This window comes from Poromitra crassiceps, assembly GCF_964638095.1.
Source record: "Poromitra crassiceps genome assembly, chromosome: 1".
Lineage (NCBI taxonomy): Eukaryota > Metazoa > Chordata > Actinopteri > Beryciformes > Melamphaidae > Poromitra > Poromitra crassiceps.
The window spans coordinates 107992683-108016660 of NC_139623.1; the positions used below are offsets into that span (position 1 = coordinate 107992683).

The 23978-nt window shown below is 46.5% G+C and overlaps 1 protein-coding gene across 1 annotated transcript in view; it reads right to left on the reverse strand.

The window, feature by feature from the left end:
• Window positions 1-23978, reverse strand: part of rftn1b (raftlin, lipid raft linker 1b) — a 214707-nt gene that overhangs the window by 182347 nt on the left and 8382 nt on the right. Inside the window, exon 2 of the mRNA XM_083647160.1 lies at window positions 6343-6513. Within this exon, the coding sequence (XP_083503286.1) occupies window positions 6343-6490 (148 nt within the window). The 5' untranslated portion in view covers window positions 6491-6513. The remainder of the gene's footprint in view (window positions 1-6342; window positions 6514-23978) is intronic.

Sequence of the window (23978 nt, forward strand, 5' to 3'; positions counted from 1 at the left end):
GAGAGCAAGGGGAAACTGATTACTGTAAGTACCAAACCCCCCACCCCCCACCCCCGCCCGCCATTTTTAGAGCGTACGTGAAAGAAGATACGGTTGGGAGCCAAAGAGTGTTCGACAAATGGAGAACCCCCCCATCCCCCCCCCACCCCCTGACGTCCACCCCAGTCAGCCGGGTGTGCAGCGGTGTTCGGGGGGGAAAGCCCTCCTCGCCCGCCCCACGCACGCCCACGCACGCTCTCTGGCTCTCTCATCCATCCAGCCCAGTCAGCCTGACAAACTAATGGAGACTAATCAACTGTCAGGGCCAACGCGCCGCTCGCTACATCTCCCAGCTTCCCGTACCTTCCCTGCCCCTGTGCCTCCCCCGACACCCCCTCCCCTCCCCTCCCCTCCCCTCCCCTCCCTCCACCATTTCAGCCATAACTGTCTCGGGCAGAAGTAACAGAGTGATAGCTATATATAGCGCCTTGACTCCTCCCTGGCCTAGTGCACACACACACACACACACACACACACACACACACGCACACACACAGTCACACACACGTACACACACAAGCAAACAAATGTGTGTATGCTCAAAACACACACCTGTTTGTATTACTATACTTGTGAGTACCAATTTCGGACTATAAGCCGCGGCTTTTTCCCCGTTTTTTGGCCCTGCGGCTTATATAACGGTGCGGCTTATCTATGGATTTTTTCGAAAAAAAAGAAAGAAAAAAAAACGGAATTCTCTCTTTTTTAGCACTCTTTCTAACTATAAATCCACTTCTGTTTTAATTTCCTCTCTTGCCCTCTTTTCACCACACCGCGGACACTGTGTGCACTGTAAAAAAAAACACAGGTGGTGTTGTGTTATGTTGTTTTGTTGAAATGTTAATAAATGGGAGCTTCCTCAAACAGCCATCTCTTTCCCAACAATCCCCTCTGTGCATGAACCCTTACATATGGTAATTAAACATTAAAACACAATAAAAAATAAAAATAAACATTAAAACACCTGCGGCTTATAGTCCGGTGCGGCTTATATATGTAACAAACAGGCAATTTTGCTGCTGCGGCTTATACTCCGGTGCGGCTTATAGTGCGGAAATTACGGTACTTGTGACCTTCACACAACATTAATTCCCCGCCCCCTAACCATAACATAACTGTCTCCACTACATCACTTTAATCCTAACCTAAACCTACTGTAATCTTAATTTTCTAACCTTAATTCAAAACCCTGAAACCCAAACCCTAAACTAACTCTACCCCAGTGTTGGAAACTCTCTTCCAATGAAAAGTGGCCAAATTCTTGCAACAATGTTGTCACGTTGGTAACAGCTGTTTTAACCCTTTAACCATTCACCTTTCACCTTTAACCTAACACCAACCAAAATTCTAGCACCTGAAAGAAGAAGAGAGCGGCAACGACATTTTGGTCCTCCTCATACAAGTATAGAAATGCAAGAACATGCACACAAGCACACGCAACATGTTTCTACACCACATACACATGCACACACACACACACACACACACACACACACAAGCAGGCACGCCCGCGCGCACACACACACACGCACACACACACACACACACACACCAACCCCGGAGCCATGAGTTCAGACCACAGCATCTCAGGAAGCAACACCCACCTCCTATCTCATAAACACCTCAGAGTGACGGAGGAAGAGGAAGGGCCCCTACTGCTCCTGTGTGTGTGTGTGTGTGTGTGTGTGTGTGTGCGTGCACGTGCGCGGGCATGCCTGCTTGTGTGTGTGTGTGTGTGTATATGTGCATGTGCGCGGGCGTGCCTGCTTGTGTGTGTGTGTGTGTGTGTGTGTGTGTGTGTGTGTGTGCATGCGCGCGGGCGTGCCTGCTTGTGTGTGTGTGTGCATGCGCGCGGGCGTGCCTGCCTGCTTGTGTATGTGTGTGTGTGTGTGTGTGTGTGTGTGTGTGTGTGTGTGTGTGTGTGAACACTGTGCACACATGCTAGAGAGGGATGCTATTTTTGTAAAGGAAACTGATTCATTTCCATATTTGCATGCGTGGTTCAGTCAGCCGTTGGAGGAGGTTTAAGAGTTCGATTGTGTTTGATGTTCAGTGAAGTTTGTGTCATTAAAAACGTGTTTACGGCCCAGTGGGGCGGGCGGAGCGCAGGGCCAGCCAGGTCAGAGTCTCACTAAAGGAAACCCGGACACATCGGTTCGGTGAGGATCAAACCTGTGACCTTGAGAGCTGACAAAACAGTCTCTTGAGGCTCATTCGTACGAAAATAAACACGTCCATTTGAGACAATCTACCAGGCAGTCACTGCCCAAATAAGGCAGGTCCGGTGCACTCCGGAGTAGGTCCATCTTGAGCACGGGTCGGCACGGCTTGGCACATAAAAAAATATGTAATGGATACCGAAATCAGCGCGGAATGGCATGGCTTGGCAAAGGCGTCACTGGAAAAGTCCAATACATACCATGCGTCCTTTACTTTGGCATCATGTTAAGCAATGCAGCCACTAGAGGGCAGTAGAGGGTCAAAAGTGTGAGTTTGTGTGCATGTGGCACTGGTCCGTTTCGTCCATATCCGTGAGCTTTCAGAAAACATGCACAAATACAGACAGAATGAACGCAGAGTATGTACAGAAGGCTACATCCCTATCCGTATTTAACTTTGACCATAACTGAGCCTTTAGCAGGCCACCCTGCCTGCTTTAGTTTGTTTGCGATCCCTGCTAGTCAGTTGGAGTTGCTGCCATACATAATTGATGGACGCCAGCAGGATGTTTGGCATGGGTGGGAGTGGAAAAATCTATATCATTAGTACAATGTGATAGCATGGCTGACTAATTGTTAGACTAGAAATTACAATAGCTGCTGCTATCCAGGGAGCAAAGCGATAATTAACACTACATCATAATGACAAAATCATAATGAAATTTATAGCCTGAATTATTATTCCATATATGTGATAGATTTTTTCTCCTGCATCTGCATGAGTTCTTCTCTTTGAGGAGTTGTATGGCTGGAAATACAGGTTGTATGGCACTTTCAGAAGGGCACATTAGTCAGTAAAATACAACACACAGCTCAGTGTGGTAGATCAGCGCCTTGAAAAAGCACCCGGGCGTGTTTACCGCTGCCTGGAGGCATGCAGACAGAGAGATATGATGCAGCAAAATGCCACGCTGCCTGGAGGCATGCAGACAGAGAGATATGATGCAGCAAAATGCCACGCTGCCTGGAGGCATGCAGACAGAGAGATATGATGCAGCAAAATGCCACGCTGCCTGGAGGCATGCAGACAGAGAGATATGATGCAGCAAAATGCCACGCTGCCTGGAGGCATGCAGACAGAGAGATATGATGCAGCAAAATGCCACGCTGCCTGGAGGCATGCAGACAGAGAGATATGATGCAGCAAAATGCCATGCTGCCTGGAGGCATGCAGACAGAGAGATATGATGCAGCAAAATGCCACGCTGCCTGGAGGCATGCAGACAGAGAGATATGATGCAGCAAAATGCCACGCTGCCTGGAGGCATGCAGACAGAGATATATGATGCAGCAAAATGCCACGCTGCCTGGAGGCATGCAGACAGAGAGATACGATGCAGCAAAATGCCACGCTGCCTGGAGGCATGCAGACAGAGAGAGATGATGCAGCAAAATGCCACGCTGCCTGGAGGCATGCAGACAGAGAGATATGATGCAGCAAAATGCCACGCTGCCTGGAGGCATGCAGACAGAGAGAGATGATGCAGCAAAATGCCACGCTGCCTGGAGGCATGCAGACAGAGAGAGATGATGCAGCAAAATGCCATGCTGCCTGGAGGCATGCAGACAGAGAGATGATGCAGCAAAATGCCACGCTGCCTGGAGGCATGCAGACAGAGAGAGATGATGCAGCAAAATGCCACGCTGCCTGGAGGCATGCAGACAGAGAGATATGATGCAGCAAAATGCCACGCTGCCTGGAGGCATGCAGACAGAGAGATGATGCAGCAAAATGCCATGCTGCCTGGAGGCATGCAGACAGAGAGATATGATGCAGCAAAATGCCACGCTGCCTGGAGGCATGCAGACAGAGAGATGATGCAGCAAAATGCCACGCTGCCTGGAGGCATGCAGACAGAGAGATACGATGCAGCAAAATGCCACGCTGCCTGGAGGCATGCATAGGATTTCAACTATGTAGCATGTTAAAGGGTAAATACTGTAAGTCAGCTATTTACAGCCAGCACAAAAAGACCATCATCTATCTGTGAGGGAGGTTGATGAGGTTGATGAATACCAATGATGCAAAGATTACCGTACTTTTCGGACTATAAGCCGCGGCTTTTTCCCCATTTTTCGGCCCTGCGGCTTATATAACGGTGCGGCTAATCTATGGATTTTTACAGCTAACGGCCACTAGGGGACCTCCTAAATCTATGGATTTTGGTACGAGAGACAGAACGAGAGCAAGACAGACAGACCCTGATTGGATGATGTTGCAAAAAATGTGCCTCGCGACCTGCTTGGAGCACTGTGCCACTACGCTCTCTCAGCCACTACTGTAAAACACCCTCCCTCCTCCCACCCTCCCTCGCTCAGGGGGAAAAATGGCGGCGATTGAGCCAGAAAGACAGTCTGAATGAAATTGAATGTAACGTTCCCAATTCTATGTATTACATTCTAAAAAATTAACGGCAACATTTTGGAAGGCTAAGCCACACAACTAGCTCGTTGTAATCTAACATCATGCTTCAAAAGATGGAGAACTGGCTGTGTTACGACGATGAGGGTAAGGACTCAAAACGGTCTCCGCTGATAAGACACGGAGATCTCTGTTACAGGCAGGCGCTACGCCTCCTCCTGGTTGGTAATTAAACATTAAAACACCTGCGGCTTATAGTCCAGTGCGGCTTATATATGTAACAATCATTCAATTTAGCTGCTGCGGCTTATATTCAGGTGCGCCTTATAGTACGGAAAGTACGGTACTGTGCAGAGATGTCTGGCTTCCAACACTCAACTTTCTGGCTTGTATCAGATTAAAAACTCCCTGCTCAGTGGAATTTCAAATACTCTCCCAAACCCCCAATGTGTCCACCTCCCCCCTACCCACACACACACACACACACCACACACACACACACACACACCTACTTGCATTTTCAACTGCTCAATGAAACAGATAAACAAGCAGCGTCGCAAGACATTTCAGCTATAGCAGTTATAGCAGGCTATAAAGGCTCGTTCTCACAACGACAAAACAAGAGGATACAGTTAAAGTCCCTGGAAACCAGAAATATTTCTTTATTATTTAGCATTTTGAGTTCATCACATCACAGGACCCTATGTTAATAAGCCACCAGCCAAATTTGAACGATGATGAACGTCGCAAAGTATATAAATTTAGGTTTGACAGTCTGGCAAAACTCATGAGAAAATCATTATTTTTTAGAGTGTATTTCTCCCGCGGGCTGTGTGGGCGTGTCCCATCTGCAGCAGGTTTTCCGAGAGAGAGAGAGCGCGAGACAGAGGGGGGAGGGAAACGGAGAAAGAGATCAAGTTACACAGCACTTGCGAGTGTGTGTGTGTGTGTGTGTGTGTGTGTGTGAGAGAGCCACCAGCCTGTGTGTCTCTCGCTCTCTCTCACTAGTCCCGAGAGAGAGAGAGAGAGAGAGAGAGAGAGAGAGAGAGAGAGAGAGAGAGAGAGAGAGAGAGAGAAGCACATGGCCTGAAACCCGACACCTTGCTAATCTCACAAGCATAGCGCTTGGCAGACGGCAGGCAGAGTGGGAGGGAGACGGACAGCGAGGGAGCGCTGTCACTGGGGGCAAAGAACGGACTTGCCATAGGTGGGTGCGGATTGCGCGCGTGTACAAAGGTTATATAGAGCTTATGACGTCATAAGCTCCTGCGTTTTAGCACCTCGCGCACTGCTGTCTTCAATGAGGAAGTACTTTGTAGAATCTTGTAGAAAAGTGGCGATTTTAAGGCTTTGGGTTGAAAGTAATGTATAATAATTTCGGAGGCACAAAATTACTAACATAAGACCCTAAATAACATAGTTAGAACGTTTTTGTGGATTTTGGTTTCCAGGGACTTTAAGTGAAGCATTACTATTTCAGTGTTTTGCGTGGTGATTTATGACCTCTATGACCTCTTCACTGGACATCTCTGTTGGATCTGTGCTCTAATGAGCTAGACTTGTTGTCTCTATTGTGGAAATGTGACTTGATTATTTGTGTGGGGGCGGAGCTAACTTCTATCCATCCTGTGACGCTTCCTCTCGGCTGACTGATAGAGCTGGATAAAGGTCATGGATTATTCAATGGCCCTTTAAGCTAGTTGGCAGGAATCCACGTCTTACCGTCTTTGCCGATCAGGAAGTCCAGGTATTGGTAGGTGTAGGCCACGCCCACCTTGGTCTCCACCTGGGGTCTCTTCAAGGTGGAGTAGATCTTTCCTGGACTGCTCTCCTCTGACACCGGCTTCAGCTTACGCAGCCCGCAGCCCATGGCTCAGTCTGCAGTGTGTCAGTCTGCCAATAAGACAAGACAGAGTGAGGCCATGCTCAGCTGTCACTTGTGTGTGTGTGTGTGTGTGTGTGTGTGTGTGTGTGTGTGGTGTGTGTGTGTGTGTGTGTGTGTGTGTGTGTGTGTGTGCAGCCTGCTCACCACAATAGAATGTTAGCATTATACATTCCACAGATATGTACGGTAGAATATGAACATTTCTGAACCAAAATACATGACATAGAACCTTTCTAGATATGTGAATATCAACTTTATACAGTACATGTCATAGAGTCTCCTATTGAAAGAGCGCGCTGGTGAGTTCAATTCAATTCAATTCAATTCAATTTATAGTGTAAAATCACCATGAGACATGGTCCCGACTAGGGATGCAACGGTATGAGTTTTTGACGGTATGATAACCTTGGACAAAAATACCACGGTTTCACGGTATCGCGGTATTGCGGACCTTTATGTGTAAAAAATGCCAATGAACAAAATTTATTTTATTTTTAACAGTTTGCTGAATTGTGGACTGAGAAAAAACGTTAATGTAACCTCCAACTGTAATTACAGTTAACTGGCAAGTATGTGTTAATATAGTTTGTTATTATACTATGTTAATATAGTACTGTTCTTACTTATAAATGTAAACGATTTAATCTAATTAATTTGATGTGAAACTAAAACATCATAATAATATCAAATACACGCTTCTCTTTTGTAATGGGTGAACACTGGACACAATTATTGTTTCCTCACACACACACACACACACACACACACACACACACAGCCTCTGTCCCTGTTTCTGTCTCTCTCTCACTCACACACACAAAGTTTGTGCATACTTTTCCACTGACAGGTTGGAGGAGTCTTTCGTCATTCTCTAATGTTACTTCTCTTCAGTGCAATACGTTTTGATAACGACAGCGCCGTTCGCTCAGTCAACTAACGTTAACATTAGTTAGTGGAGAAAGATAGCTGGTGTTAGCTAGCTAATTAGCCATGTTAGCTGCCTCAGTAGGTAACGTTAGCATAGAGAGAGCATTTATCTGACGTTTGTTAGCTACTCCTCAAACCTGCGGGTGGAAATAGTTTATGTCCAATGCGATGTATGTTGAAGCAAGACAACGTTTTAATGTAGCTTGAATTTGACAAATAACGACGGGTCGTGCTCACGCAGATCTAAGCCCTGGCCATCCTAGGCTCAACGCGAGACTCATCAGTCATTCTGATGAGTCTCGCGTTGAGGCTATGGCCATCTGTGATTTTACAATAGCCGAAATATTCCCATACAGCCGACGTCGTCTTTTTAGATGGGGGGAAAGTTCAGGGGGGTCCTTCCTTGCGTTCTCCTGCTTTATCACACACACGGTTGTAAACACAGTCAAGGGCAGCTCCTCACTACTGTGCGTCTAGGTAGGCATGCAGCAAGGGGGAGGGGCCGCGTAAGCTGCACTCTGCAAGCAACCGGCACGTTGTTTTGGGGAAACAGCTGATACCGTGGAGAAGGTATGACGGCAAATCTTAGTGGTTTTGATACCGTGACTTTTTCAAACCGGGGTATACCTTCAAACCGGAAACCGCTGCATCCCTAGTCCCGACTCCCGAAACACTTTACAGTTAAAGAAAACATCATAGAACAGTACAATAGTACATGATACAGTGCATGATCAAGTTGAAAAGAGGTCAAATAAAAGCAGACAGTATGAGAGCTACAATAAGAACAATAAGTTAAAGGGAAATGTGTTAAAACACAGGTAATAAATCAGTCCCAATGAGAGAAATACTAGTAAAATAAAATAAAGTGCACTATCAAATAATATCATATGCTTGTGAGAATAAATAAGTTTTAAGTCTGGTTTTGAAAATATCGATGGAGCCAGCCTCCCTAACTGATCAGGGAAGCTGGTTCCAGAGATATGGAGCACGATAGGAAAATGCTCTACTTCCTGCAGATTTTTTCTTAATTTTTGGGACGGTAAGATAATTACCATCCTGTGAACGGAGGGGGCGCGTGGGAGTATATGGGATGATTAGCTCAGATAAGCATGGGGGTGCAAGCTTGTGTAGAGCTTTATAAGTTAGTAGAAGCAATTTAAAGTCTGATCTGGCCTGAATGCGGAGCCAATGGAGACTGATGGGGTTATATGATCGAACTTCCGAGTTCTAGATAGCATTCTAGCAGCTGCGTTTTGTACAAGTTGTAATTTTTTAGTACTACAATGTGGTAGACCAGAGAATAGGACATTGCAGTAGTCCAGTCTAGATGAAACAAAGGCATGTACCAAGGTTTCTGCAACCGAAGCACCTAGAAAGGGACGGATCCTTGAGATATTACGGAGATGAAAAAATGCTGTCTTAGTGATTACCTTAATATGAGCATCAAGTGAAAGAGAAGAGTCAAAGGTCACACCAACGTTTTTCATGCTCCATTTCCGTATGAAAATAAATATGTCCGTTTCAAACGATATAATAACCGTCACTGCCCACATACTTCCATGCGTCTTTCACATTAGTATCATGTTAAGCAATACATCCACTAGTGGGCAGTAGAGTCAAATGTGTGAGTTTGTGTGTGGTACTCTAGTGCAGAGGTTCTCGAATGTTTTTCAGCCAAGGACCCCTTACAAGATAGAAAATATACCGGGGACCCCCTCAATCTGATTTGTGATTTTGGCCTAAGCTTATTGTTTCCACGGTAACGTGCTTGACTTTTAAATTGATAGGTTTGATAGATTAGAATGTAATCCATGAACCATTTTAGATTTAAAGCATAAAATATTTTTGTTGAACTATGAAGCTTTTGCAAAAAAATTATAATATTAATAATATTTTTATTTTCCTGAAAACTTTTCGCGGAACCCCTGGCAAAGTGCCACGGACCCCCATTTGAGAACCACTGCTCTAGTGTACTGCTCTGTTTCGTCCATATCTGTAAGCTGTTCAATTCAATCATGATCACAGTGTTTCTGAAGCCTATTAAACCATGATTTAAGTCTAACCTAAACTCCTAACCTTAACCAAAGTTGTTAAAGTAGTTATATTTGCGTTTAATGTTAGAAAGGCAGCAAGGTTTTAAAACTAACCGCCATTTTGTTAAAAATTTACATTGATATTGGGGTGGCTGTAGCTCAGGAGGTAGAGCGGGTCGTCCATTAATCGGTTTGGATAAAAGACGTCGGTGGAAGTGTCCTTTTACAGAGCAGTAAATGGTTTACGTCAGCCACTTTGGCCATAACCAGAAAATTACAAAATTACATTCAAACAAACTGTTAGGGCCCTATCGTCGTACGGCACTATCGTTTGCACTGCCGTTTGCGCGCCTCTTATGCTATCTTCCCTGCGTCTTAAGCTATCGTCTGCCTCCACCATCCAGTTTTGCTCTGGGATCTAAGCGCAGACACAGGTGTAGGTGTGGCCCAGGCGTGTCCGTGCGCCTCCTAGCCTATCATCTGCCTCCCGCTGTCATTTTGCGCTCTGGCCAAGATACCATCGCCATGTTCCGAGCGTAAACACAGGTTTGGGCGTTGCCCGTGTCAAAATAGGCGTTCCAGCGCAATGTGTTAGAAAAAAGGGCCTTGGGTGTTCTCAATTTTAACACCACCAAATAGCAGGTCGTAACGCAAAAAACCCCACTACGCCAGGCGTACGCCTGAGCACACAGTATTCTCCGCGCAGTGCAGGAAATCCTCGCTTGGATACATTATGCACGGCATGGATGTCTCTCTCTCTCTCTCTCTCTCCAACACCTCGCGCACGCACACACTCTTCCCTCCTCAGAATGCCATGTTGATTTTCAACTAGCCTACATTGCAGACAAAACACACTTGATTTAAAAATGAGAATTTGTTTGTCTGGTTTTATTAGGCTACATAATTCCCGACCATACAGGTCTGTGGTTTTGTCACGAGTAGCCTACAGCTGTAGTCCCTCTCGCCATTAAGCAGACAGTGATGGAAGCATGTGTCTTTATGTGCACCAAGGGGAAGATGACGGACTAAATTGGTGGGATTCAATGTATATATATTGTTTGCCGGTGGAACGAAATTCAACTTCAAATAGAGCTGCATCACTAAGCGCGGCTCTCAGAACGCTGCGTAATTACGCACGCAGTAGCCCCGCAGCGGAGATGCAGGAGAGAGAGCCGAAAAGGGATAAGCATACGTCCATAACAGCATGAAAGCTGAAAAACATTTATGGCAGTAACACACATACATACCCTTGCCATTATTTGAGCAGCGGCAGCATTAATTGCACACTTTTTATAATGTCCTACTAGGTCTAATAACTTTGTTATCGGGCTGAGTCGGTCTCGGGCTGAGTGTATGTGACAACGGCGGGCGAGTTGAGCTCGGTCCGCGTCTCAAGCGGGTTGAGTCGGATTAGATTTTTTAGGACCGTTGGGAACTCTACATGACAGCCATCAAGAAAGGAGGACAGCACTCCAAGTTGAATACTTTTATTGCCACACAGACGTTTGGGCAGCAGCATCTTCAGCGTGTGAAATGGCAATAATACACAAGTGATTCACAGGTGGGCATGAGCACGTTTTATTTGATTTCTATGCATGACATCCTCACATCTCTCTCTCTCTCTCTCTCTCCCCATCTAGGCTATCTCTTCTCTCATTCCTTTCCAAAACCCTCGAACGAGCAGCGTCCGACCAACTTTCTCTCTATCTCTCCCAGAATGACCTCCTGGACCCCCTGCAGTCCGGTTTCAAGGCTTCTCACTCCACTGAGAAAGCTCTTCTTGCAGTCACAGAGGCCCTTCACAGTGCTAAGGCCTCATCCCTCTCCTCTGTCCTTGTCCTCCTTGTCTGCTGCTTTCGATACAGTCAACCACCAAATCCTTCTCTCCATTCTGTCTGACCTCGGCATTTCAGGTTCTGCACACTCCTGGTTTGCTTCCTATCTCTCTAACCGCTCATACCAGGTCTTATGGAGAGTGTCCCTCTCCAGATCCTGCCCTCTTATCGCCAGTGTCCCCCAGGGCTCAGTCCTGGGCCCCTTGCTTTTCCTTCTCTATATCAGATCTCTTGGCCATGTGATCTCATCTCATGGCTTTTCTTATCACTGCTACGCCGATGACACCCAGCTTTTCCTTTCCTTCCCCCCCTCCGACACCCAAATCGAGGCTCGCATCTCTGCATGCCTCAAAGACATCGGTGACTGGATGTCTGCCCACCACCTCAAGCTCAATCTTGGTAAGACAGAGCTACTCTTCCTCCCAGGGAAAGACTGCCCTCTCGCAGATCTCTCCATCTCCATTGACAATACCATTGTGCTTCCCTCCCAAACAGCTAAGAACCTTGGGGTGATCCTTGACAACCTTGCTCGGCCAACATTGCTGCGACAGCACGCTCCTGTAGGTTCTCCCTCTACAACATCCGCAAGATCCATCCCTTTCTCATGAGGGAAGCGACGCAACTCCTGGTCCAGTCACTTATTATCTCCCGCCTGGACTACTGCAACGTGCTCCTGGCCGGCCTACCTGCCTCTGACATCCGACCGCTTCAGCTCATTCAGAATGCTGCAGCCCGTCTGGTATTCAACCAAGCTAAATTCTCTCATGTCACTCCCCTCTTCCGGGACCTTCACTGGCTTCCCATCTCGGCACGCATCAAATTCAAGACACTGGTTCTGGCCTACAGGGCAGTACACCAGACAGCTCCTCTGTACCTGCAATCTATGGTCAGGTTCCAAACCTCTCACCGCTCCCTCCACTCCTCCAGCAGTGCAGGTCGCCTCGCCCCTCCTTCGCTACGGGGGCTAAAAAGTCGCTCATCCCGATCACGACTCTTCTCGTCCCTGGCACCGCAATGGTGGAATGAGCTCCCCCCTATGGTCAGGATGGCTGCTTCACTGCCAATCTTTCAGCAAAAACTTGAAACACACCTTTTCCGGCTCCACCTGGTCCCTTCTTGAACTAACATCTTTCTCTCTCAAAAAAAAACAAAAAAACGTTACCACTATTTCTTCAGGAGTTGTAGCTGTCATAGACTGTGTTGCATAGTTGATCGCTCTATTGCTGACAAAAATGTGTTATTGTAAGTCGCTTTGGATAAAAGCGTCTGCCAAACAACGTAATGTAATGTAATGTAATGTCTATCACACAAACACACACACACAAACGCACACTAACATTCATACATACACACACACGCACACAAACGCACACACATAACACAAACATTCATACACACACACACACACACACACACACATATATATAAACACAAACATTCATACACACACACTCAAACGCACACGCATATACTGTATAACACAAACATTCATACACACACACACACACACACACACACACACACACACACACACACACGGATAGCCACGGTCCCTCAGGGACTTCAGAGGGAAAACCAATAAAGAACAACACACTGGATAATCGGCTGTAAATAAATAAATAAAAAGGACTAAATGAGCTGGATTTTCCATGGGTTGCCTGGCCCTCGTTCCCAGGGGGAGCGAATTAACAGAGACAAGCATGGAGGAATAGCAGGCCTTGAAGAGCCGCTGCGCCGTAAGAGGCCTCACCCCAAATGGCTTGTGACAGTGGTGCTGCAGCACCTGGCTTGTGACAGCGGTGCTGCAGCACCTGGCTTGTGACAGCAGTGCTGCAGCACCTGGCTTGTGACAGCGGTGCTGCAGCACCTGGCTTGTGACAGTGGTGCTGCAGCACCTGGCTTGTGACAGTGGTGCTGCAGCACCTGGCTTGTGACAGCAGTGCTGCAGCACCTGGCTTGTGACAGCAGTGCTGCAGCACCTGGCTTGTGACAGCGGTGCTGCAGCACCTGGCTTGTGACAGTGGTGCTGCAGCACCTGGCTTGTGACAGTGGTGCTGCAGCACCTGGCTTGTGACAGTGGTGCTGCAGCACCTGGCTTGTGACAGTGGTGCTGCAGCACCTGGCTTGTGACAGTGGTGCTGCAGCACCTGGCTTGTGACAGTGGTGCTGCAGCACCTGGCTTGTGACAGTGGTGCTGCAGCACCTGGCTTGTGACAGCGCTGCTGCAGCACCTGGCTTGTGACAGTGGTGCTGCAGCACCTGGCTTGTGACAGTGGTGCTGCAGCACCTGGCTTGTGACAGCGGTGCTGCAGCACCTGGCAGCAGGTGACAGACTATTGTGTGCCGCTGATTAAACTCAAGGATGGATGGATGGATGGATGGATGCTCCCCTCCCCTCCCCTCCCCTCCCACCTCAGCTGATGAGGAACCCACTCTATTATGCTCCTGTCTAATTACAGAACGTTCCGGGGCCTTGGCCACGGACGACAACCCTGAGCCCGGCCGTCGTTTCAGAGACGACAGGACAGGAAGTGAGGGGGGTTGGGGGGGTGGCATGGAGGAAGGAGGCGGAGGCGAGGGAGGAAAGGAGCAGACAGACGGGGGCTGCGTTAATGAGGTGAACGGCAAGAATGGAAAAGGTGAGAATCAATCAAGGGAGAGAGAGAGGAAGCGGGGATGACCGGGTTGGAGATTGTTCGTTACGGGGGGGGGGGGGGGGGGGGGCTGAGGGACGGGAAGGGAAGGGATGGGGGGAGGGGAGGGGAGGGGAGGGGAGGGGAGGGGAGGGGAGGAGAGGGGAGGGGAGGGGAGGGGAGGGGAGGGGAGGGGAGGGGAGGGGAGGGGGCAGTGGGTAATGCATGGCAAGTAGAGTCTGGAGAGGAGAGGGAGAAAGAGCGTGCAATTAGACTCCATTGTATAGAAAGGGGAGATCAACACAAGAGGAAAGAGTGATGCAGGAGATTCATTACACTTGTCACGAAAGCCCAGTGTCTCCAACGGCACTTACATGAATATCTATGCAGGGCGTTATGAATCTCAGTCATATCTTCACTGGCCCCATAACAAGCTCTCTGTGATGAATAGCCCGTCACACGGGGGACCCGGGCCCTGCGAGATGCTCGCTTTGTGCTTAAATGGCCGTCAGAAGCGCACTAAGCGGTTTGTACACGTCGAAAAGCGAGGCTGGGTGAGATGTGTCCTCCTCAGCACGTGGAGCAGAAGCAGAGGCAGAGTCCCTCAAAGCTCTTATGCCCCCCCCCCCCCCGCCCCACAAACTGTGGCTCAATTCACCACCTGCACCACAGCATCACGAATGGTTCTACCATCAAAGAAAAAACACGGGAGAAATGTTAATTTTCCCCAAGTCTTGGATTTTCCAGCCATGCCTACAGTGACTTGTACTGTAAATAGCTTTCATCATGATTCCCTTACCCTGCAGAGAGCATAGGAACAACAGGAGAGAAAGCAGGGCTCTGACATGTTTTCTACAAGAGAGCAGGAAGAGGTAGTCACAACAAAAGGGTTTGTGTGGAACGAAAACAAAGCGGATGAAAAAAATGGAGGTGCTTGTATTGCTCCTTGAGACCAGAGAGGAGGCGAACACCAGTATTTTTAGAGCCGCTGAACTGACAGAGGAACTGTGAGATGTTTATCATTTTTGGAGTCATGTGTTTTTGCTCTTCTGAGATGTGAGGTCTGGTCTTCTGAGATGTGAGGTCTGGTGGGCAGCTGCCCGGCCCACTTTCTGATTGACATGCTGTTGGGGGCGGGACTGCTCGACAGGGCAGACAGACATTGAGAAAAACAGGAAGAGGGCCATTGATTTCCTTTTGCTGAATTAGCAACGATCCTCTTGCCATTTTGTTCTATCTTTTGTCTCGCACTAATGGTATTCTGAGGTTTTATTCGATAAGATTCCTCATATAAGCTGAGATTGAAGTTCAGATGCTTTGTTGTAGCTGGAATGCATTTAGCTTTTGGCTGCTCCAACCAAAACATCACACAGACAGCACTTTGTATTACACCGCATGTCAATACCAAAGCCATTCACACAGGTCTCTCTGTCCAAATGTTTTACACTGCATGTCAATACCAAAGCCATTCACACAGGTCTCTGTCTGTCCAAATGTTTTACACTGCATGTCAATACCAAAGCCATTCACACAGGTCTCTGTCTGTCCAAATGTTTTACACTGCATGTCAATACCAAAGCCATTCACACATGTCTCTGTCTGTCCAAATGTTTTACACTGCATGTCAATACCAAAGCCATTCACACAGGTATCTGTCTGTCCAAATGTTTTACACTGCATGTCAATACCAAAGCCATTCACACAGGTCTCTCTGTCCAAATGTTTGACACTGCATGTCAATACCAAAGCCATTCACACAGGTATCTGTCTGTCCAAATGTTTTACACTGCATGTCAATACCAAAGCCATTCACACAGGTCTCTCTGTCCAAATGTTTTACACTGCATGTCAATACCAAAGCCATTCACACAGGTCTCTCTGTCCAAATGTTTTACACTGCATGTCAATACCAAAGCCATTCACACAGGTATCTGTCTGTCCAAATGTTTTACACTGCATGTCAATACCAAAGCCATTCACACAGGTCTCTCTGTCCAAATGTTTTACACTGCATGTCAATACCAAAGCCATTCACACAGGTCTCTCTGTCCAAATGTTTTACACTGCATGTCAATACCAAAGCCATTCACACAGGTCTCTCTGTCCAAATGTTTTACACTGCATGTCAATACCAAAGCCATTCACACAGGTATCTGTCTGTCCAAATGTTTTACACTGCATGTCAATACCAAAGCCATTCACACAGGTCTCTCTGTCCAAATGTTTTACACTGCATGTCAATACCAAAGCCATTCACACAGGTCTCTCTGTCCAAATGTTTTACACTGCATGTCAATACCAAAGCCATTCACACAGGTATCTGTCTGTCCAAATGTTTTACACCGCATGTCAATACCAAAGCCATTCACACAGGTCTCTCTGTCCAAATGTTTTACACTGCATGTCAATACCAAAGCCATTCACACAGGTATCTGTCTGTCCAAATGTTTGACACTGCATATCAATATGAAAGCCATTCACACAGGTCTCTGTCTGTCCAAATGTTTTACACTGCATGTCAATACCAAAGCAATTCACACAGGTCTCTGTCTGTCCAAATGTTTGACACTGCATGTCAATACCAAAGCCATTCACACAGGTCTCCATCTGTCCAAATGTTTTACACTGCATGTCAATACCAAAGCCATTCACACAGGTCTCTGTCTGTCCAAATGTTTTACACTGCATGTCAATACCAAAGCCATTCACACAGGTCTCTGTCTGTCCAAATGTTTTACACTGCATGTCAATACCAAAGCCATTCACACAGGTCTCTGTCTGTCAAAATGTTTTACACTGCATGTCAATACCAAAGCCATTCACACAGGTCTCTGTCTGTCCAAATGTTTGACACTGCATGTCAATACCAAAGCCATTCACACAGGTCTCTCTGTCCAAATGTTTGACACTGCATGTCAATACCAAAGCCATTCACACAGGTCTCTCTGTCCAAATGTTTTACACTGCATGTCAATACCAAAGCCATTCACACAGGTCTCTGTCTGTCCAAATGTTTGACACTGCATGTCAATACGAAAGCCATTCACACAGGTCTCTGTCTGTCCAAATGTTTTACACTGCATGTCAATACCAAAGCCATTCACACAGGTCTCTGTCAAAATGTTTGACACTGCATGTCAATACCAAAGCCATTCACACAGGTCTCCGTCTGTCCAAATGTTTTACACTGCATGTCAATACCAAAGCCATTCACACAGGTCTCCGTCTGTCCAAATGTTTTACATTGCATGTCAATACCAAAGCCATTCACACAGGTCTCCGTCTGTCCAAATGTTTTACATTGCATGTCAATACCAAAGCCATTCACACAGGTCTCCGTCTGTCCAAATGTTTTACATTGCATGTCAATACCAAAGCCATTCACACAGGTCTCCGTCTGTCCAAATGTTTTACATTGCATGTCAATACCAAAGCCATTCACACAGGTCTCCGTCTGTCCAAATGTTTTACACTGCATGTCAATACCAAAGCCATTCAGTCACAGGTCTCTGTCTGTCCAAATGTTTTACACTGCATGTCAATACCAAAGCCATTCACAGTCACAGGTCTCTGTCTGTCCAAATGTTTGACACTGCATGTTAATACCAAAGCCATTCACACAGGTCTCCGTCTGTCCAAATGTTTTACACTGCATGTCAATACCAAAGCCATTCAGTCACAGGTCTCTGTCTGTCCAAATGTTTTACACTGCATGTCAATACCAAAGCCATTCACAGTCACAGGTCTCTGTCTGTCCAAATGTTTGACACTGCATGTTAATACCAAAGCCATTCACACAGGTCTCTGTCTGTCCAAATGTTTTACACTGCATGTCAATACCAAAGCCATTCACACAGGTCTCTGTCTGTCCAAATGTTTTACACTGCATGTCAATACCAAAGCCATTCACACAGGTCTCTGTCTGTCAAAATGTTTTACACTGCATGTCAATACCAAAGCCATTCACACAGGTCTCTGTCAGTCCAAATGTTTTACACTGCATGTCAATACCAAAGCCATTCACACAGGTCTCTGTCAGTCCAAATGTTTTACACTGCATGTCAATACCAAAGCCATTCACACAGGTCTCTGTCTGTCAAAATGTTTTGGGGTTCACATTGATCACCAGGGTCATTGCATGTTGCAGGACTCAGCACATTATCACATTGCTCTAATGAAGGAATGAAAGTCACTGTACAATCGTGTGATGACTGCCAGCTGTGATCCACCAGTACTGCATGATGAACTGCAAATATTTGGAGCCAGAAGTCACGTAAATTTGGACCACCTGTTATTGGTCCGTGATCATCGAGCTGCATGATCACTGGACAGGTGACCTGTCAATCACGCCCAAAACAACAGTCTTTTTTTATCATCTATCCTACTCTAAACGGGTGAGTTATATAAAAATGCACTCCCTTGGCATGAAATGAAATTCGCTATAGAGACCAAAACTGTTTTTGTGCCAAACATGTTTATTTCTGCTGTAAAGTCAGACATTTTAACATGTGTTTGAATGGGGGTTGACTCCCTTTTTGAGCCAGTCTCAAGTGGCCATTCGAGGAACTACACTTCAGCATTGGCCTCAATTTTCACAACCGGAACTCATCCCTCGGTGCTGACAGACTTCAGAGTATCGGCAACAGATGCGGCAGCCTTGCCACAACAAGCCCGTGTGTCCAGGCTTTGATAGCAACATAGCTAAGATCAACCCAGCCGCATGTGAAGCTTCACACTGGATTATTGGGGGAAGACGTTAATTAGGACACATTGTTCTTCTTGTGTTCTTCTCCAAGTACAGTAGTCTTCCTTTTAAGCCTGCACTCTCCCTCTGTCTGTCTCTCTCTCTCTCTCTCTCTCTCTCTCTCTCTCATGCTCTCTCTCTCTCTCTCTTTCTCTCTCTCTCATGCTTTATCTCCCTCTCCCTCTTTCCCATTCTCTGGCTTTTGCTCCTTTTAATCTGACAAGTAAAATGGAACACAAGTGGGGCACACGGCACAAAGGCAGTGTTTGCTGGTGGCTGCTGCTGGGTCAGTTTGTTACACAGGTCACTGTGAAGAGTGAGAGTACTATCATGGGCTCCTCGGGGAAGACGTGGTTCGAGAGGCCATCGCTCAACTGAAAGGTCACAGGTTTGATAGAGACAGAGCTGGTGTGTCCAAAAACCTTGTCCTGTCAAAATGGCCTTTGCCTGAGACACTGAGCCTCTATGCTTTCTCTCTCTGTGCTGCTCTAATGCCTGGAAATGGAAATGTTTGAACATCCTCCTCTCTCCTCTCTCCTCTCCACCTTGACTCCTCACATGGGTGGGACAGAGAGGACTGGAACTAGAGGGGCCCAAGACAAACTGCATGAAATAGGACACGCCCATCACGGCTCCGTTCACTCCCATTCACCAGCGTCATTTTCCTTGAATGAAACATAGCTAAAAGCTGTTGTGTGTTGGGGCTGCGCAGACAACAAATGTAAAAAATCACCAATTAAAGTTTTTTTGTACTCCCGAGCAAAACAAAGGAAGCCATTGAGCATTTGCGAGAAGGAAATGTGGATTTAGCTGTCAAGGAAGTAAGTTGTAAGTGTTCATCTTCCATATATATGATCTTTGTGTGCAACTACGTGACATAGGAGAATGCCAGCGCGCCTGATGCCATCTGTCTGACATTACACCAGCGTTATTTTCATTAATTTAAACATGCCTAAAAGCTCATGTCGTAGTATTTCACTTCAGGCCACTGTGTGGGATCGTTTATCCAGCCTTGTTTGGCCAATGAAAAGGGACACTGCTCCAGGCCAACTGAGTTCATTTTCTCGATGTACCTTTCCCTCTCCGTTGGAGGAAGTGTACTGAAATAATCTTTTGACATTATCTAAAAAGAAAATTGTCCAAATCCCTGTAAAACCCCGCAAAACTATTTCTATCTGACGAGAGTTCCTCCGTTCGCCCCGGTTAGCCGCGGTTTGTTTTGCTAGCTGCAGTCGTCAGGCAGTGCTTCTTTGTATTTTCCCCCGTCTTGGCTTCTGAATGATGACGCGTTTTGCAGTGTCTCTATGCAATCGCAACGTCCTGGGTTGGATTCAAACCACTCTTTGTTTCGTCTTCCCAGTCCCTCTCCTAAATCTTCCCGTCTCTCTCAACTTTGAACTGTCTACGTGAAAATGACAAAAACAAGCGTTAAAAAAGAAGGCAAATGGGCATTGGGCATAGAGATGCTAACCTTCGCCATTCTTCCCAGTGGACTTGACTGGATCCGATGCTGATTGGCTGAAGGAGTTGTCTGTCAAGGTAAGTACTCCCGCCCACTGGGTTCGATGTGGGTGGCTGAAAGTCCAGACTGACACGTGGAGCAAAACAGAATGTGAGGTCATGTGATCAGGATGGTTATACCAGGTTCCATTGGCTGGACACTTATCCAAATTGCCTTAAAGTACTGAGTGCATGCATTTTAGTGTGAGTGGCCTCAAATGGAACTCAGGCCCCTAACTATGGCTGCATAACGCTACAGTACAAACTAAGGCAAACATTTCTAGACCCTCGTGCAACAAGGGGATCCCGAGTGCCAAACGTGGAATTGCTTTTTCAACTCAATGGATTTGTCGCTTTGAATGCCCAAGGACAATACGTCATGAGAAATATACACGAAGAAGAGAGAACAGAGGAGTAAACGACAGTGTCTGCCTCAGACTTGTCCTGTTTTCAAGGCTCTGGCCAGCGCCGCAGCTCGCTACGACCTCGGCCAACCTCATCTGTACAGTCTCCAGGCCCGGGTACCGTCCGTCTGCGCACGCACACACACACACACACACACACACACACACACACACGTCCAGGGAGCTATTGCCATGGGAACCAACCCCTCTATGACTATTCCCTTCTCAGGAGAATAATAGGTACCAATCTTTCTCCCTCAGCCTCTCTCTCTCTCTCTCTCTCTTTGTCTGTCTTTGTCGACCTCTCTCTCCCTCTCGTCTCTCCTTTGCGGCTATGAGCTCTCATCTTTCTCGTCCTCCACATCCCACTCTCTCACCCCTCATTTCATCTCCAGGACTCTTTCTTCTTGCTCTATGTAGGAGCAGACTCCCATGTCCTGCTCACCTCCCTTCCTCTCAACATGAGTTTGATATCTTCTGCATTATCTATTCACACAGTTCTCTGAAGCTTCTCAAGCTTTTTCATGCAGGACCCCTCATTTAGTCCACATTAGAGCCACGGGCGCCCATTTGATGACATTTTGTCTCTTGGACCAGATATGATTTTGTCCAGAATCCCAAGACTATCTGTACTCGTAGGTATAGAGAAGAGATAACAGTGAAACTATGATCAAAAACGTGTCACTTGTTGACATTCTCTAATTGTTTTTTTTTTATTGTTTTTTTTTTTTTTATCCCATTTTTATCCCCCATTAGTGCTAATTAATTTATTTATCCTGGTTGCTACTCCACCCTCTGCCGATCTGGGGAGAGCCGAAACTGGCTCCATGCTTCCTCCGAGACATGGGCAGTTAGCCAGCCGTTTCTTTTCACCTGACAGGGGAAGCTTCACCGGTAGGACATAGCACGTGGGAGGTTCACGCTATTCCAACCAGTTCCCCTCCCTCTGAACAGGCGCCCTTAACGACCAGAGGAGGAACCACATTAGCAACCAGGATATTGCATGTTTTTGGTGAAGGGGGTTCCTATATGAAGGAAACCCCCGGGAGGCACGGGGAGAACATGCAAACTCCACACAGAAAGGCCCTTTTGACGACCCCACCCGGGCGGTGGGCACTCGAGGACATGCGGACGGGCACGCATTCCTTCAGCGGTCACAGCGTCCCAGGTGGGAATCGAACCCAGGACCTTCGAGCTGTGAGGCAACAGCGCTTACCACTGCACCACCGTATCCCCCTACATTCTCTAATTGTGTTAACCTCTTGTAAATGAAATAATGCTATAATTTAACAATTTATCAATTTACTGGAGATCCCCTGAAATCCCCTCAAGGACCAGTGGTGGTCCGCAGCCCCCTTGTTGAGAACCACTGCTCTAAAGTGAAAAGCAAAACATTGTCTAAAACATCACCTGCATAAACACGTAACGGGGTGTTTTCAGGCTGTAGCCGTACAAGAAATGCACGGTGAGAGAAGAATTTTGTCGTTTGGAGAAAGGGGGTGAGAGGCAGATACAGTACTTGGATATAAATAGAAAATTCTTTTGGTTGCCCCTTGCTATTTGTCTTCAAAACATGGAGGACTTTGAAGAGATTTCCCAAGAGTTACTCATTGCTTTCTGTGAACTTGCTCCAGGCAGGTCATTTTTTATTAAAGCCTGCCGCCAAAGCCAAGTTCTGCGCTTTTCAGACACCTTATCGACATGTCCGTGTTGAACATTAGCCAATCAATACTGCTGCAATTTTCTTGACCACCCATTACAGCAGGAGTCAATTTGCCTTACAGAAATATCAAGGGAGATGTTTTTTTCCACGGTTAAGCTACGACAGAACTGGCTGAATATTGGCTCTTGTGCTTCCCTTCTGTGCTTGGAGGAGTCCTCCTAATATGTGTAGGCCTCCAGGGCGGCGCCGGAGGCCTGAATAACTTACTATCTTCAAAAGCAGCATCAGCGCCACCTCACCACAGAGGAAGTCATCTTTGCCCCAGATCTTGTAACCGACTGTTTCAGCTGGAAAAAGATGACGTCCCTGTTGTGAGAAGTGCAAATTGAACGTACCCATCTTGTACCAGTTTGTCATTCCTAGCCATATTTACTAGCCATACACAGAGTTGCTGCTGATAAGGACCAAAGTATGATTTCTGCAATTGCAAAATGTTAATAATTGACTATCTACTTTATATAATACAGACGATTCACTCAGTCAACTAAGCATTCAAATGAGCTTGTACTACTACAATGAAAAAGTGCCATAATTAGTGTTACGCATCTTTCACGTTATAAGGGTAGATGTCACTGCCTCACATAGATATCTCATTCTGGAATCAAAATGCTTCATATTTCAACCATGTCTCCACTTTGAAGCTTTGTGTGTGATGTCCTCTTTGGAATAAAACAAGAATAGCATGAGAATAGCGGAGTCGAATGAAATGTAAATGGTTTGAAAATAATGACATTTCAGTTAAAAGTAGGCCACGCTTTCCAAGTATTCTAATATTGTGCAACGTCTCTCTATGGGTGTGTGTGTGTGTCTATACATACTGAGCAGAGAGGAACACCCTTTAGGGTTTAAATCAACCAAAGCTTGCCAATTACCTTAATAAAATTTCACGCTGTACAGAGGAATCACTATGCCTGGATTAGATGGCAAACAGAAGTTGATTAAAATGCATGTTTGCTAAAAAAGACTAGAGCGAAGAGAATCAACACGAGCTCCACACTCAGAAAACCTACTGTACATATTGGTGGCTTAGAAGATGAGGATCGAGAAATGAAACTACTAGCAGCACATTGGCTGCTACTGTATGTTTGAACAGACAGACCTACTAACAGCACATTGGCTGCTACTGTATGTTTGAACAGACAGACCTACTAACAGCACATTGGCTGCTACTGTATGTTTGAACAGACAGACCTACTGTACTAACAGCACATTGGCTGCTACTGTATGTTTGAACAGACAGACCTACTAACAGCACATTGGCTGCTACTGTATGTTTGAACAGACAGACCTACTAACAGCACATTGACTGCTACTGTATGTTTGAACAGACAGACCTACTAACAGCACATTGACTGCTACTGTATGTTTGAACAGACAGACCTACTAACAGCACATTGGCTGCTACTGTATGTTTGAACAGACAGACCTACTAACAGCACATTGACTGCTACTGTATGTTTGAACAGACAGACCTACTAACAGCACATTGGCTGCTACTGTATGTTTGAACAGACAGACCTACTAACAGCACATTGACTGCTACTGTATGTTTGAACAGACAGACCTACTAACAGCACATTGACTGCTACTGTATGTTTGAACAGACAGACCTACTGTACTAACAGCACATTGGCTGCTACTGTATGTTTGAACAGACAGACCTACTAACAGCAC